Here is an 18,251-nt window from a genome sequence, read left to right on the forward strand (position 1 = left end):
AAGGGAGTGGTAAATGTAACAGGGAGCCATTTGACTTGTGTAAAAAGAAACTGAATCCCTCAAAGAAGACTTATTAGCGTTAAAAACGAAAACATCAAGCTTACGTGTCGAAAAAACTGTGATTGTGCGAACTTAATCACTAAAAACCATGAAAATCTGTGGATGCGGAATGAGACAAACTGTATTTCAATAAATGATAATGTCACACTCTGTGAAGCAGTACAGTCAAAAGCAGAAATATTGCTGCTTAGAGATAAATATGTTTCATGTAAAAAAACTTTGACTCAAACCAATGCCAAACAGTGATCAATGCAAAAATAGTAATACACAATTCACAGAGAAATATCAATATGAGCACCCTGCAAAATGAGCATTTCATGTTACTTGAATCAAAATGAAGTGCAAACTCAGTAGGCATAAATACTATGTATAAATGGACAAGTGAAAAGCTGGAGAACAAAAGAGCCAAATGTTATAGTATCAAAAATGTAGCTGGAAATGAATTTCTTATAATTTGCAATTTCATGTTGAAAAATGTGTTAGTGCCATCCTGTGTAATTGAAGTTCACCCAGGAATTAAGTCCCATCAGCTCAGTAACTATTTTAAAAACATTATGAATTCAAGAGAAAACTCTGAAAAAGAAGCAAACAAAAATTACAAAGGCATCTTCATCCATGTTGTGACAAAATCCCTCTGAGGGTACAGTGAAGTGGAAATTATAAACGAGGTCGGTAAGTGATAGCTATATTCATCAAATCAACTGGAGAATTAATAATATTTGCAATATATTAGGTGCTGTATTTATACATTCAGATAAGTTTTTAGGCAAGGAATATCTGACCAAGGCTGGATTGCATTTAAACAGACTAGTGTAAAATTATTAAAAATAAGGGAAACTAATATTTACTGGAGGGATGTAAAACAAACAGAACCTGTTAGCTGAAAAGAAAACTGCCAAACATTGTTCATGAAAATGTGTGCTCGTTGTTGCTGCTGCTGTTGTTGTTGTTGTTGTTGTTCAGAGACTGGTTTGATGCAGCTCTCCATGCTACTCCATTGTGTGCAAGCTTCATCTCCAAGTAACTACTGCAATCTGTAGCCTTCTGAATCTGCTTAGTGTATTCATCTCTTGGGCTCCCTGTATGATTTTTACCCTCCACACTGCCCTCCAGTACTAAATTGGTGATCCTGTGATACCTCAAAATATGTCCTACCAACCTATCCCTTCTTCTAATCAAGTTGTGCCACAAATTCCTCTTCTCCCCAATTCTATTCAGTACTTCCTCATTAGTTACGTGACCTACCAATCTAATCTTCAGCATTCTTCTGTACCACCACATTTTAAAAGCTTCTATTTTCTTCTAGTCTATACTATTTATTGTCCATGTTTCAATTCCATACATGGCTACACTTCACACAAATACTTTCAGAAATGACTTTCTGATACACATATCTATACTCGATGTCAACAAATTTCTGTTCTTCAGAAACGCTTTTCTTCCATTGCCAGTCTACATTTTATATCCTCTCTACTTCGACCACCATCACTTATTTTGCTCCCCAAATGACAAAACTCTTGTACTCCTTTGAGTAGTATATATTCATACTACTTTAAGTGCCTCTTTTCCTATTCTAATTCCCTCAGCATCGCCTGATTTAATTCGACTACATACCATTATCCTCATTTTGCTTTTGTTGATGTTCATCTTATATCCTCCTTTCAAAACACTGCCCATTCCGTTCAGCTGCTCTTCCAGGTACTTTGCTGTCTCTGATAGAATTACAATGTCATTGGCGGAGCTCAAAGTTTTTATTTCTTCTTCATGGATTTTAATTCCTACTCTGAATTTTTCTTTTGTTTCCTTCACTGCTTGCTCGGTATACAGATTGAATAACATCAGGGATAGGCTACAATCCTGTCTCACTCCCTTCCAACCACTGCTTTCCTTTCATGCCCCTCGACTCTTATAACTGCCATCTGGTTTCTGTACAAATTGTAAATAGCCTTTCGCTCCCTGTATTTTATCCCTGCCACCTTCAGAATTTGAAAGAGAGTATTCCGTCCAACATTGTTAAAAGCTTTCTCTAAGTCTACATATTCTAGAAACATAGGTTTGCCTTTCCTTAATCTATCTTGTAAGATAAGTTGTAGGGTCAGTATTGCCTCACGTGTTCCAACATTTTCACGGAATCCAAACTGATCCTCACGAGGTTGGCTTCTACCAGTTTTTTCCATTCGTCTGTAAAGAATTCACGTTAGTATTTTGCAGCCGTGACTTATTAAACCAATAGTTTGGTAATTTTCACATCTGTCAACACCTGCTTTCTTTGGGAATGGAATTATTATATTCTTCTTGAAGGCTGAGGGTATTTCGCCTGTCTCGTACATCTTGCTCTTGAGATGGCAGAATTTTGTCATGGCTGGCTCTCACAGGGTATCAGTTGTTCTAATGGAATATTTTCTACTCCCAAAGCCTTGTTTCGACTTAAGTCTTTCAGTGCCCTGTCAAATTTTTCACGCAGTATCATATCTCCCATTTCATCTTCATCTACGTCCTCTTCCATTTCCATATTATTGCCCCCAAGTACATTGCCTTTGTATAGACACCCTATATACTACTTCCACCTTTCTGCTTTCCCTTCTTTGCTTAGAACTGGTTTGCCATATGAGCTCTTGATATTCATACAAGTGGTTTTCTTTCCTCCAAAGTTCTCTCTAATTTTCCTGTAGGCAGTAACTATCTTATCCCTATTTGCCTCTACATCCTTACATTTGTCCTCTAGCTATCCCAGCTTAGCCATTTTGCGCTTCCTGTCGGCCTCATTTTTGAGACGTTTGTATTACTTTTTGCCTCCTTCCTTTTCTGCATTTTTATATTTTCTCCTGTCATCAATTAAATTCAATATCTCTTGTGCTACCCAAGGATTTCTACTAGCCCTTGTCTTCTTACCTACTTGATCCTCTGCTGCCTTCACTATTTCATTTCTCAAACTAGCCATTCTCCTTCTACTGTATTTCTTTCCCCTGTTCTTGTCAGTCATTCCCTAATGCTCTCTCCAAAACTCTACGACCTCTGGTTCTTCCAATTTATCTAGGTCCCATCTCCTTAAATTCCCATCTTTTTATAGTTTCTTCAGTTTTAATCTACAACTCATAACCAATAGATTGTGGTCAGACCCTACATCAGCCCCTGGAAATGTCTTACAATTTAAAACCTGTTTCCTAAATCTCTGTCTTACCATTATATAATCGATCTGAAACCTTCCAGTGTCTCCGGGTCTCTTCCACGTATACAGTCTTCTTTCATGTTTTTTAATCCAAGGTATGATTAAGTTATACTCTGTGCAAAATTCTACCAGGTGGCTTCCTCTTTCATTCCTTACTGACTATTAAATTTTCATCTCCCTTCACTATCTTCAATCTCTTCAGCATCTGCGGAGCTAGTTGGCACATAAACTTGTACTACTGTGGTAGGCATGGACTTCATGTCTGTCTTGGCTATAATAATGCATTCATTATGCTGTTCATAGTAACTTACCTGGGTCCTTATTATTTTTATTCATTATTAAACCTATTCCTGCATTACCCCTATTTGATTTTGTTTTATAACCCTGTATTCACCTGACCAGAAGTCTTGTTCCTCCTGCCACCGAACTTCACTAATTCGCACTATATGGAACTTTTAACTGATCTGTTTTTTTTTTTTAAATTTTCTATACTACCTACCCAATTAAGTGATCTGGCATTCCACACTCCGACCTGTAGAATGCCAGTTTTGTTTCTCCTGATAACTACATCCTCCTGACTAGTCCCCACCCGGAGGTCTGAATGGGGGACTATTTTACCTCTAAAATACTTTACCCAAAAGGACGCCATCATCATTTAACCATACAGTAAAGTTGCATGCCCTCAGGAAAAATCACGGCTGTATGTAGTTTCCCCTTGGTTTCAGCCAAGCCGTTCACAATACCAGCAGAGCAAGGCGATTTTGGTTAATGTTATCAGGCTGGATCAGTCAGTCATCCAGACTGTTATCCCTGGAACTACTGAAAAGGCTGCTGCCCCTCTTCAGGAACCACACTTTCTCTGGCCTCTCAACAGATAGCACTCTGTTGTGGTTGCACCTACGGTACAGGTATCTGTACCACAGAGGCACGCAAGCCTCCCCACCGGCAACAAGGTCCATGGTTCATGGCGGGGAATGTATTCTTAATAGCATTAAAATAGTGAAATTTCTTATGTGATGCACTGGAATGTAAATGGCTTAAATTTGAAATCTTCCAGCAAACTAAGCTACTAAACTTGGCGACTTACAAATTTTTCTCTCAAAATGTAAAAACACAACAATTATGTGTTTAAGTGAACAGTGGCTCTAATACAATAAATATTTCAAACAAACTTGCAGTTTTGCAAACAGCTGTTGCAGGGAGGAAAAATCTCACAGAGGCTGCTGCATACTCTTGGATTCTTCTATAAGCTATGAAGTGAAAACAAATTTTAATTGTTTGAATAAGATTATATTTTTGAAAGATGACTAATAGAGCTGAAAGCCCTTAACATGTTGGTAATTTAAATTTGTAAAATTCCATAAAAGGTATTAATTGCACTGTCTCTCTGAATTCTGGTCTATAAAATAAGGTATGATCAACACTTTTAAAGGAATATATTATGAATTAACAGTTCAGCCGTAGAATGAGCTGGTGAGCTTTTGTATGTTGAACAGTTGAAGACAACTGGATTGGTAGCACAATAAATAGACAGAGGTCTGTGTGTTATACTACTGTCATCATTGCCTGTAAACAGTGTACTTCAGTGTCTGTAACTTATGCATCCTTATCTACAGGATATCACTCTTGTGTACTGTGGTGTTCATGACTATCTTTCTTCAAGAATTGTGCCAATGAGCAAGTGTAAAACAATGTTGAGACAACTTGTGTTTGTGTGCAAATGTAATGTTATAACTCTTGTGTGGTGTTCATCTCAGTCATTTGGACCCTTTTCATTTGGTAGCACAGGACCCAAGTTCAACCTTTTTATAAATCTAGCGTACTGTAGCTTTTTCACACACACACACACACACACACACACACACACACACACACACACACACACACACACACCATTCACACATTCACACTATCACACTGACACACATTTTTGTACATATAATTTTTCATTTACACTGTGGCCCTTATGCTATTCTAGTTTTACCCAGGATATGACTCTGCATTGTTTGCTATAAGGACACTTAAACACTAACTTAAAACTAAGTTCATAGTTGCTCACGCTGGATACCAATGTGACGTATCACACTTTCAGTATTCACATATTCAGTTTCTATCAGTACACAGTTTTTTTAATGAGTTGTAAGAACACACATCTTTGTATTGTGGTTGTCATTTTGAATTACCTTTTTGGACCTGGAAAGAAAAGTGTTGTCATAGGCGAGCACAGTCCTATCTTTCGTAGCATATGCAAGACTTAATTCATATTTCTTCGTTCATCACATTGCTATCCCCTTTTATGTAGCATGTAAATAGCCATTTGTATAAATGTAAATAACTTGTATGTAGTATCAAGTTTGTAGGTAATTACACACACACACACACACACACACACACCTTAGCTTAGTTCTTCCTGATTTCTTAATCTTAGTGTAGTTCTGTACTATAGATGTTTTATTTCCTTACTAGTCAGCTCGTAGTATAACGTTTCTCTGAGTGTAGATTGCTTGGCATTTCTTTGCTAAACTATGATTGTCATCAGGCAGTGACCTGTTGGCTTATGCTGTGCTGTGTGCATGCACAGAGGTTGTTAACCTTAGAGGTAGCTGCTGTGCATTCGCAGTTCTGTCCCCACTCCATTTCGCTACTTACAAGTGCTATGTCTGTGTGTTTAAACAGTACAGTGTCAAATTAAATTATTTCTTGCACACGATGAGGGTAATGTTTTCTGAGCTTCTCTGGCCTGTTATTGTACAAATAAAATTCTTACATAACTAAAACTTGCATCCTAATAAGGCAACACACATGAAATAGGCAAAAATGAAATCTTTCCTTAACAGTAAACATCAATCGTAATAAGTACATTCAAGTGGACAGTAGGTCATCTCTTATATGTACTTATAAACATTTCTCCGACTTGTGTTTAATCAGTGTCAGATTATGTTTAGTGCACAAATTCATGTAAATCTTTGTGCAGCTAGAGCCCTTTTTCCTTACCATGCTTGAAATATACTAATTTATAGGCTCTGGGTGAGGGATTTTTGATATAACAAATGGCCCTGTGTAAAGCAGTTGCCACTTGCAATTCAACTTACCATATTTTGTTGATTTTGGAGGGATTGTAAGGTGTACTTGGCCCTGTGTAAAGCAGCTGCCACTTTCAATTCAAGTCACCATATTTTGTTGATTTTGGATGGGTTGTAAGGTATACTTGTTGTCCCACATGGTAATCTACAGTTTGTCCTAATTTTTTATCATACAATTGTTTTCTGTTCTCTGCCTTTTCTTCAGTGCTAACCAGTGCCCATTGTATTTTCTCCTCATGCAATATTTTCTTCCTAGGGATCTTGGGTAGAGGCTTTTCCAAATTGTCTACTTGGCTTTGTCACATAGCAATTCCACAGGTGTAAAGCTAGTTGAGCTCTGTGGGAGATCATTAACAACTTGCTGGAATGGGGTAATGTATTTGATCCACCTTGTGTGTTTGTGAAGGGTGCAAGTCTGGATAAAAATATCATTTCTGTGGAACTTATTTCTGGATAAAATCTGGGCAAGTATGTGTTTAATGTTGTGAGTGGTCATGAACTCTTTTCAATGATTGTCTGTAAAGTATAACGCTTTATCTGTCAACAGTATTTCTGGCTTGTCTACACGGGATAGATAGTCCATTGTAATTCATCTGATGGAGCTTGCAATGAGTGAGCATATGGGATACAGTTTGACATACATGGAGAAAACATCATATAGTGCAACGACGTATCATACACCTTCTTTCCCTTGTGGATATGGTCCACCCGCGTCTAAGGAAACTATCTCCAAGGTCTTTTGGCAATATTGGCAGTAGTTCAATTAGCTTTTGACTTATTTGTATGCTTAGCCTTCTGACACACAACACATTCCTGTATTAACTGCAGATTTGTCTTAAATTTGGATAGTAACAATAATTTATTATTTTACTAAGGATATTTGGAGACACCATAGTATCCCCAAACATTGTGAGTGTATAATATAAAGTCATTAACATGATCCCCTGAGGAAATAAACTCACCACTGGCACTGCTCTGCATGGTTTTGGCGAAACACTATCCCTTGGTAATTAGAAAAAAAAATTTCGAACTGTCATTGTTCTGCAGCAGTTTTAGCCTTACTTTCTGCCATCTGGGATCCTTCTGTTGTAGTTGCCCCATGCTTTTACACGTCCTAATGTTGTATGGCTATTGTGTTTTATCTTTCATCAGAGGAACCCTAATTTCTGAATTGTTTTCTGTGAATTCCGAGAATTTGTCTCGACCTTGTGGAAGCCTCTATGAGGCATCAGCAATTAAATTTTTACAAGTGAGAACGAAAGACAAAGAATGATGGTCGCAGTACACCTTGGTGTGCTTTCCCCACATGTATATTCAAACTTTTTGAAATCCCATATTATCGTGAGAGCTTCCAATTCGGTCATGGAATATGCTCGATCAGCTTCAGATAGGGTCCTAATTAGCTTGGGAGCAAGCTCCCCATTCGTGTCAGTGACTTGGAATAAATAAGCACCCAGCCCTTGCAAGGAGGACAAGCCTGTACACAGACGAAAATCTTGAGTCATGTCAGGATGGTATAAGATTCTGGCCTGCAAAAGAGCTTCTGTAATGTTGTCAGAATCAGTTTGGCTTTGTTTGGTCCATAACCAAGAAGAAGAAAGATACTAATCCAAGATACCACTTCACCTGTTTCTTATTTTGAGGATAGCATGGAGCTTCTTAGGGTTTGGAAGTATGCCTTGAGCTTCTTAGGGTCTGGAAGTACGCCTTGAGGTGATATTATGTGTCCTTACCTGACTTCATTAGGTTCTCTGTGACTCCATATTCTGAAAACCCATGCAAGACTTGAGCCAAGAGCCTTAAGTGTTCTGACCATGTAGGGGTAACAATCAGTAAATCATCAATATAAGCAGTGACTCTACTTAACATTTCAGGTCCTAAGACTCAATCTAAAGCACTAACCAAAAGGGACAACACAGAACTTATAAGTTCTGCCCCCACATACAAAGGCTGTGTACTTATGGCTACCTTTATGTAGTGCAGTTTGCCAATACGAGATTCAGAGGTCTATTATGATATGGTACTTAATGTTATAGGTTGTCAGGCAACGTCCTGACAGGCACAATAATTTTATTTATTCCTTGTGCGTCAAGCACTACCGTCTGAATTGCTGATGGCCAAAATGGAGCTATTAAATGGAGATAAGGGTGGTTGTATTATTACCCAGTTTAACATTCTAGTGATCCCTTTCCCCACAGCCTCCTTCTTGGCACATGGAATGGGGTGAGACATAAAGCAGGTTTTGTGTGGGTACATCCCCATTTTGTATTTGTATCCTTTGAGTACTCCAGGTCATTATTAAAAAAACAGGAGCATAACATATCAAAAGCTCCTGCAATTTTTTTTTAGACACACTGGCACACTTACCTTGGTGCACACAATCTCGGGGGCCTATTTCCTCTTCCTGTGATTGCCGAATTCTCTGTGTGTTTACAAACATGATGGTAGGATAGAAGAATTGTATTTGAGTGTCAGCAGTGTGTTTTGGTTTGCTTTCTGAGACGTTTGGACATTTGGCTCGATTTGGTCTGCTGAATATTGTTGGTCGATCACAATGAAATGACACTTCACCTTACCAAAGTCAGTTTGTGCTTGGTACTTGTAGAGGGTGTCCATACTGCTAAAGCAGTTTGCTATTAGCCTTTCAGAAAAAAAAAAAAGTGTTGTAAAGAGAAGCTATCAATTTCAATAGGAATCTATGCTTTCAATTTTATAGCTTCAGACTTACCTCCTAAAGCTATTTGGATTTTACAGTTTTGGACTGGAAGCATTAGTATATGTCCTCATTTTTGTAATTGGTCGAACAGACACTGTGAAACTATATTCATGGTAGCTGCAGTGTCCAGTACTAAGGATACCTTTAAACCAAGTATTTGTGCATTGGTTACTGCCTGTATTGAATCGTCGTCTTCATCCACGCAGTTGGTAATATCTTCCAGACACAGGTCATCTTTGATATCAGCACAGTTGCCGTATCTAAGAAAACAGCTTTTAACTCATTCCTTGCCCGCACCGCATTACTATTCCTCGGACAGGGACCTATCGAGACTAGTTCAAATTTTCTGAATTATCCTGAGCACTGATTTCCTCGTTAGCGGTAACATCAACTATGTGAACATTATATGTCTGGTTTCACCAGTTAGTATCTTACATGGCTCTCGATCAAAATTTTGTTGCCCCTGGTCACTATTCGAAATGTAATTTTGATTGTTCTGATTATAGTCAGTTGGCAGTGGATTATTTTGTCGCTTGGTTGTGTTCTGCCCTCACCTGTTGCCAGCATGACATTATTTTGATGTATCAGATTGTATTCCGAATACCTCCACGCAAGAGGTACAGAAGTTGGCAGTGCCTGCTGCATGTTATAGTTGCAGTCTATTTCACCTGACAGGTTAGGGTTCAAGTGTGGATAGATGTTCGGATTATTTATCCTATCTGTTGACACCTGGTAGCTTGGGGTTGAATGTTCCCTTTCCTTTTCAATGTTACTAACAGTGTTAGTCTGTGATTTTTCCTCTGCTACTTTCAACTTCTGATCTGTTTCATCTCTTTGTTGTGCCTTCTGTACCTTCATTGCTTCCTCGATCACATTTACATAACCCTTGTGTTCGTGGACTACCTTCTGTGCCAGGATACTGCCTTGGTCTAGGATACCAGCCTCTGCTCTATCGTTTACTTCCTTATTGTCATTATCTATCCTTTCTTGCTCCTTTCTCATGAACTTTGCTCCTTTCTCATGAACGGAGTAGTTAAATTATGCTACTTGGTTGCAATGACAGGTTTTGCACCTGTTCATGCAGACCTTTGTATGCTGTTTTTAATCCGATGACGGTACCTGCGGGTGTATTTATATTCTGGCACAATTGTGACTGTTCCTGCTGCATTTTTGTCAGAGCCTCAGCTACCTCCTTTACCATGAACTGTTCTTGTATCTTGCCTACTAATGACACTTTTTGGCTGAAATTACCTATAGCTTGTGACAAACCACCGAATAATTTTTTTTAGGTCTTTCCTTGTGCTTGCAAGTTTATCCAATAATTCATTTGAAAGTTCAGCACACAAATCTTATGTCAAGTCATTGAATTGTTGTGTTATGTCAGTTTTGAAAGCATCAAAAGTTTGCTTTTCCTCTTCAAGTGTACCTGTCTGTTGTTTTGAAAAACTCGTTAAATTTTTCATCGATACTTCGTTTGAGTGTTTGTTTTCGCTCTTCTTTTAACTCATGCCTAAAATTGTTGAAGCTTTGTGTAAATAACTGTTGTAAGATTTGCATTGTGATCGGGGTTTCTGGTGTATGCAATGCGCCCTGTCCAGTCACGTTTGCATTAGGCGTAAGTGTGGCAGGCAAAGAATAAATTAATAAGTCTGAACTGTCTTGCGTTACTTTTCACCAGAGGAAAAAATACTCATGCTTAAAATTGCTGAAGCTATGTGTAAATAACTGTTGTAAGATTTGCATTGTGATCAGGGTTTCTTGTGTGTGCAATGTACCCTGTCCAGTCAAGTTTGCATTAGGTGTAAGTGTGGCAGGCAAAGAATGATTTAATAAGTCTGAACTGTCTTGCATTACTCTTCACCAGAGGAAAAAATACTCCATGGAGAAAATTGTGACCCTATCTCATCTTCTGTCAACATTGTATCATTTTGAATGATAATGTTACTATCACATGTGTCCATGTTAATTGAAAAATGTGATTGGCTGTTGTCACTGCGACAAACATTTTCAGTTTCGATTTCATTTGTTGCCACGTCCATTTTGGCAACATCTTGTGCCTGGCTATCCGGCAATGGACTGGCAACAATGTGTCTATTGTGTGTACCCATTTTTTGATAATTTTACAAAATGATAAAATAAATGGTACTTTCGAAAATGAGATATTCTGTTTGTAATAGTGAGGATACCATTACGAAACCTATTCAGTGGTGCCTTGCTAACATGTATCAAAATACATTATCAGTGTAACACAATTATATGCATATATTTCTCTCCCTAAAATTAATTTTCTGTCCAAGTGTCTATGTATTTTATAAGAATGCTTCAATTTGGGAATGTATTAGGAAATGTATTACATTCACTATTGGTAGCGACACTACTATGCACAGCCATACATTCAATGGATCGTGAATTTTCCTACCTTTTTGTCGGCTTTATCACTCCTTCTGGAATTAATTCTCCAATTGATTATGTTCAGTCTTTTGCACATCATGTGATTTCCATCCTCGTTGCAATAACATAGTATCCCATTCATGAAACAGAGAAAGACAACAATTAGTATAATGAAAACTTTACAAAATTTTATAATTATTTTAAATTATTACAAATGTGCTAACTCTCTCTCCTGATGATGATCTCCTTCTGTAGGTTGTCAGATGTAGTGGTTGGGGAGAAAGATAATGTGGATTGTCCAGATCTGCATTAAATATTGTTTAGCCACACCAAAAATTCACTGTCCAGAAATGTGCACAGGCATAGATGCATGCTTGTTAAGAACATTGTGGCTGCTCTGATACGTGGAATAAATGCTAATTCCTTTTAGTTTTGGTGTACAGCTTGTTATTTACCTTTTTTTACCCAACAATTCACAAAAATGCTGGTGTGACTGTGGTGGCTATTCTCTCTTCATGTTAACTTCGTCTCTGAAAAGTCCACTAAAAATGCAAGTCCACATCACATCAGGAGAAGGAAATTAGGGCGTGGTTCGTTAGGAGAATGAAAACTTGCAACTTCCGCATATTACAACTTTTACTTAACACAATACACTTACATATGTCTTTCTTGCACCAGCTCAAAAGACGGACAGACACCGATATCAATGAAAAAAACAAATGAGGTACATAAAAAAATGGTAGTTCTATTCTTCAGTTTTCTGTTAGCTTACTGAAATGATCATACCTCCCTATGATTTCTTTGCTGTAAGGGGACAGTGTGAATATTTATTTGTATGTGTAGGTCATTTAAAGAAGCTACACATCTAGAAGCATCTTAGAAAGCTTTTGTTAATAGTTTTCAAAACTGAGCTTTTGCTGTGGCTGAAACAAAAATGTCAGTATCGATTTGTATTAGCAATTTTGACTTATTATACAGAGACAAGGAAATCTAACGTTAAAACCATTTATTGAGAAATATGTGTTGGACATCATGAGGGAAGACAAAAAATCACCAGAGAGACAGGAGTGGGCAGTGTAATTAGGACCGTAATGGAGATGACATGGGTTTTGAGGCAGGGTGTGTAGCTAGCCAGAGGGTTTCTCATGGCCTCGGGGAACTCTTTGCTGCAGTCAGAGAGAGAGAATAAAAAACAAGATTGTGATGTAATGGAAGGTGAGTGTATGATGGCATTTCAAAGGAATGTTTACTTTGTGGCTGGACTATGACGTCATTGTACACAATGAAAAATGAGAGCACGTAGAAAAAAAAAAACCAATCGTAATAAAAACGCAGTAACAAATGCAAAATTTACAGTAGAACCATGTACAGTACTCAATACTAGGACCGTCACACATCACCTGAGCTTTCTAAGGAGTATCAAGTAGATTGCCTGATATATGCAGGATGCATAGGGCAACATATTGAAGGAAAGAGACATGAAAGTATAAGAAGTTAGCAGTTGTGAAGGATGAAAAATATTCATTCAACAATTCAAGTTTATCGAGAGGACTATTATACAATCAATTTATGACTGACTATGCTAAGCTACATCCTTTTTAGACAGGTAACTGTAACACTCAGAATTAATCTGCCTTTGGTACCAACTGAACTAATAGAATTACATACTGTATTATTTGTTTTACAGGATCTTCTTCTGTCTCCATTAGTTTCTCTGGCAAATGAGACTCGGCCACAACCAGACCACATTATTCGCTTCCCTTGTGGTGAAGACACAAATGTGGGTACACCACCACCTGTACCAGACCAGGGGGGGATTCTGGTGGAGGGAAATTATATGTCACTTGTCTATAACTTTAGCCAGCAGCACACACTTGCAGGTAGAATTTTTTAAAAAATTTACTTATTTTAGCATTTTTGTATTGATTAAAAATGTGATGTCAGTTGACTGGAGAGGTTCTGGCCTACAATACTGAGTAAATGCTACATTTACAAGCTTTTGCCTTTGTCAAATTGGAACTCTAAATTAATCTACACAGTTATAACTTTTCACAGACTATATTTCACACAAAGTTACGTAATCCCGCTTGTTTCTTTGTTTTGGTAACAGTGCACGCTGAGTGACCAGAACTCATGGGTTCTGGCACTGAAAGTCACATTAACAGTGCGCCGTAGATCCTCGATCCCTCTAACTTTAGTAACGAGTCGAGGAATGGTGCCTGTGAGGTGTTCGAATTGCTCTGGATAAATGCTGATACACACACCTTGCAGTGTTGCCCACAGTTGTAGACCAGAAACGGAAAACACTGAAAGCACCAGATAGATGTCAGACTATGAAGAAAATGGAAAGACAGCGTAACTCACAATGCACAAATTTCCAGGACTATATTCCTGTAGTATTTGAGAAAGAGTGCACTTAGTGCCTTCTGACTGTCTTTACACTTAATTTGAAACCTTTACGGAACTTTTTCTTGCTGATGACAGGAGTAAACTTTATTGCTAACTACATTTTTGTTGCTTACGCAGTAAAACTGCAACATTAGGCATAACATTTTAGTTTATTACTTATTTAGCACTAACTCTTTTCACAGCACATTTGGCTGATCGTATTCACACATACCACTGAATGTGCAAGCATATTATATCGTTGTATGATACACATTACAGGAGATATGATGATTTATCCAGGGAAGTTCAGCTCTTTAAATAATTTGAGGCTTAGGTTCAGACCGCTACGGTCGCAGGTTCGAATCCTGCCTTGGGCATGGATGTGTGTGATGTCCTTAGGTTAGTTAGGTTTAATTAGTTCTAAGTTCTAGGCGACTAATGACCTCAGAAGTTAAGTCGCATAGTGCTCAGAGCCAAAAGCCTAGGTTCACTGGTTATTTCCTAGTATGGGAAGATCACACACTTTGAATCCCAAAATTACACAGCATTTTGTTTTGCCTTATTTACAAGAATCTAATGCGCACCTTTTTTTACCATATGCAGCATTCAAAATTGGGGGTGAGCATAAGATTCAGTGGTGCATTACAGAGTGCAAACTTTATTCTGTCATTCACCAGCAACATAATGGACATTTAGGTATAGTTCATTATGCCACAATACTTTGTTACAATATTGTTGGCATGTGATCTTCTTGTTATTCCTGGAGTAATGACTTCTGTGTTGCAACCCCGGGATGTTAGTATAAATAAACCTTCGAAGGGTTACGTTCAGGAACAGTAGGAAAAATGGTTTTGCAAACCAAACATGATGCATTCCCCCACCCCCCACTATTACACACTGGGTTTTCATGACTGAAAAATCATCAAAGGACCAGTGATCATAATAAAATCATTCAAGAAATGCTGTGACTCAAATGCGGTGGACAGCAGTGAAGATGATGTGTCTGGAATGATACTGAGAATGATGGGGAAAGAGGAAATGAATCTGATTCTGATGTAGGCTCGTCTGAGGATACCGTTAATGATGGAATTAGTGAACAATGATGAGTAACATCCACAATTCAGGGTGTGTTGGTTTGCATGTCATGTAAGTAATCAAGTTAGACATTCTTTTCATTCTTTTTTAATAATGACTGTGTCACCTGACAGTGAGTCCTTAAAAATTGCTGTTTCAATAGTTCATGTATACATCCATTGTTGTGTAAAATAAATTTAAACTACCAGTGTTGCGACAATGGACTTTTTTTTTTTTTTATGAAGTTGGGGTGCGCATTGCATCGATGGCACATTAGATTTGTGTAAATATGGTATTTCAATATGCTGCACAATACACAGCACAAGTTGTTGTGGTTCTCTCTGAGCAACAGCAGTCCTTTTGTTTGTTACTTACAGCTTTCTTTGAATTCTTAGCCAGTATTCTTCACTATGTTTTTAGCCTTGCCTTCTCTTTCCCTCATAAAGCACTGCACACAAGAGTTCACATAAAAAATAATTGAAATGAAGTAAAATGTACTGTTGCTTGCCGTTGGCACAAGAGTGAAAGAGAAATGGGTTATAGCACGACTTACCACCATGATCAGATGCCCTCAGCACATTTGGCATTCCTCAGGGAGGGAGGGGGATGGGGGGGGGGGGGGGGGGGGAGGCGGCGGCGGCAAAAGTTGGATCAGCCTAGAAAGTTAATAAGCAATAAAATTATCTAGAAGGGAAACAATAACTCCACTTCGATGGTAATAACATATTTACTCTTGTTGTAAATGGACAATTTGTGTATTATTTATTTATTTATTTCTGAAAGTATAGTAATATGTGTAGTTTATTTTTTTCATGAAGTGTTTATAGTTATTTTGCTTGCTATGTTATATTTTTTTTGTATGTAATTGTTTTTGATGGTGTTAACTTGTAGGTGCCAAAACTGCATGGTCAGCATGTGCTCTTTCACTGCCCATCGGTGCAGAGCTAGGATGGTCTATGTGGCTACATGGCTACTCTGCAGCCATGTGGCTGAGGCTAGATGAGCCAGTGGTCAGTACAAGTCCTGCCTGCCCTTGCTCTCCTGCTAGCACCTTTCGACAGAGACCGAGAGCAAAGTCTGTTGCTTCCATTCCTGACAATTGTTGGCAGCATCGTGATAGTCTTTCACAACTGAGAGACCAAGGTCATGATGGTAATACTTGCATAAGAATTATTTTGTGTGTGTGTGTGGGCTGGGGGGTGGATGGTCTGCCTGCATATCTATGGTTGGGGGGGGGGGGGGGGGGAGGAGTTGGCAAGTATGAGATGGAGATAACTTACTGTCATACCCTCTTGTGTCTGTACTGTAGACTTTCATAACTATACCTTTCAAATTACTCTAATTTCAGTGGCATCTTGTAGGAACCACTGCTCCTTTGGTTATGTTTAAACTATTTTTCATCTGATGTTAATATTTGTGGCTTCTATAGGAGCTAACTGTAGAGAACAGAGCAATATTTATAGCACTGAGAAAATAAACTGTTTCTTGGATTTTTCAAGTACGATTTTATGTGGGTGACTACCTACCAATTCAGATTCTTCAACATTTCTGCCAGGCCAGTGCCGTTTTCAGGGATTTCCTCAGTGGCGCACCCTAATACTGGGTGAACTCAGCATCGTTACGATGACTGGGGAATTCCTTTGAGCAAAAGCAATGGCTCCTATTGGAAAAATCAAACTTAATGTCATGAGAGCATTGTTGTGCCACAAAACCATCTGAACTGAATTTGAAAGGGGATGACCTTGCAGTCAGTTGAAATACTTTTCAGACCTGTCAGGATGCATTTGTTGATGTGGCAAGTAGATGTTGCTCGTTTTCAATGGAATGGCAAGTGGTTTTAGTATGAGGTCATCTTCTGGAAATGCATTCCTACTGGAATGTAGTTGAATTAACTCTCTGCATGGGGCTGTCCTGTCAAAATGATTAATACAGCTGGGAGGATGATCTGCACACAAAGGAAATTGTAGCTTTCTAAATTCTTCATAGTGTAATTAAAGTATGCCAGAGTTATTGGTAGGCAGAATCTGTTTCTACCTGTACAGGCACTTATCAAATGGGAATGAATTTGTGCAGTTCATTGCTGCTACATTTGATATCTGAGAATATGTGTTCAGATCAACAGCAGAGCACCAGTATAGCAAATAACACTGCCCAAGATCACTTATAAGAAAGAAAAGAAAAACAACCTTCTGACAATGACCATGTCAGTGAAAGGAGATGATCATAGCACTATAGGGTCATAATAGAGTCATCTTATATATATAAAGATGAAAACTGTCTGTACAGTAGAACACCACCATTTCGTTATTTCCACGTACGATTTGCTATGATTTGAACATGGGTATCTTATTGCACAGTAATGTCTGATGGTACACCACAGAGATAGTGACTCAGTTGTTGCCTAAGTGGGACTGGGAAGCTGTAGAGTATTTACGAACAGACTAAAGTTATGGCTCATTCTTTCATGGTATCCATAGTGACTTTTCTTGACCAACCGAGACCATGGTATAAATGGAAAACTTAATAATTAAATTTACCTAATGTCTTTTATAGTGATTTCACTCTGCTGACATACATCTCGAAGTTACAACTTTATCGTCAGTGTGTAAGTTCTTATTTAAGGACTTTCATTGTGATGCTAGCACATTAAAAATGTGCATCTGCTAGAATTATAGTGCATTCTTAATTTTGGTTTTTGTAATTATGGTGGAACAGGTACAAAATTCCAGAATAATGTTTGTTGAGTCTTGTTTAAACTTATACTCTACCTGTAAATTTTATTGATTTATTTTTGTGAAGTCGTATATGAAAGAAATTTGCATGTATTAAGTTTTCACAAAAACATACATATATTCTTCATTAATTCTGCATGTATTCCACCACAATTATGCAAAGTGAAATTAAAAAAAAGTACTATAACTCCCACTGGTATTTGTTTATGGTGAACTAGAATGGGGTAGTTACACAAGTCTAAGCCCTGGTGATGAGGCCGTGACTCAGAAATGTACATTGGAGAGTAAAGACATTATAAAAGACTGTAGACAGATTTTATTATCAAGTTTTGCAGCATCTCCTTTATCACAATTTATGTGTATAGTATAAGATGATATACATGTAAATTGTCACAGTGTAGGAACAGACAGATTTCATACAAATTATAATGTTTCTCATCATAAATTTTATACATGAATGCCTTACAGGCTATAGAATTTAAAAAGCTAATTGATAATGTGGCTGTCAGTCTTTAACTGCTTCACAGTTTGCAATGTTATTCAAATAGACACCGAACTTGTTTTCGTTGCAGTCGACCATACGAGCTGAGTTTGACTTCTAACTACCACTATGATCTCAACAGCATGCCTTGTGCTTA

General features: G+C 38.0%; 1 protein-coding gene across 1 annotated transcript in view; it reads left to right on the forward strand.

Moving 5' to 3' along the window:
- The window catches only part of LOC124803150 (lysosomal-trafficking regulator), a 593,053-nt gene that overhangs the window by 241,971 nt on the left and 332,831 nt on the right, over positions 1-18,251 (forward strand). The window contains exons 21-22 of the mRNA XM_047264331.1: positions 13,107-13,299; positions 15,773-16,033. Of these exons, the coding sequence (XP_047120287.1) occupies positions 13,107-13,299; positions 15,773-16,033 (454 nt within the window). The remainder of the gene's footprint in view (positions 1-13,106; positions 13,300-15,772; positions 16,034-18,251) is intronic.

This window comes from Schistocerca piceifrons, chromosome 6 (genome assembly GCF_021461385.2).
Source record: "Schistocerca piceifrons isolate TAMUIC-IGC-003096 chromosome 6, iqSchPice1.1, whole genome shotgun sequence".
Lineage (NCBI taxonomy): Eukaryota > Metazoa > Arthropoda > Insecta > Orthoptera > Acrididae > Schistocerca > Schistocerca piceifrons.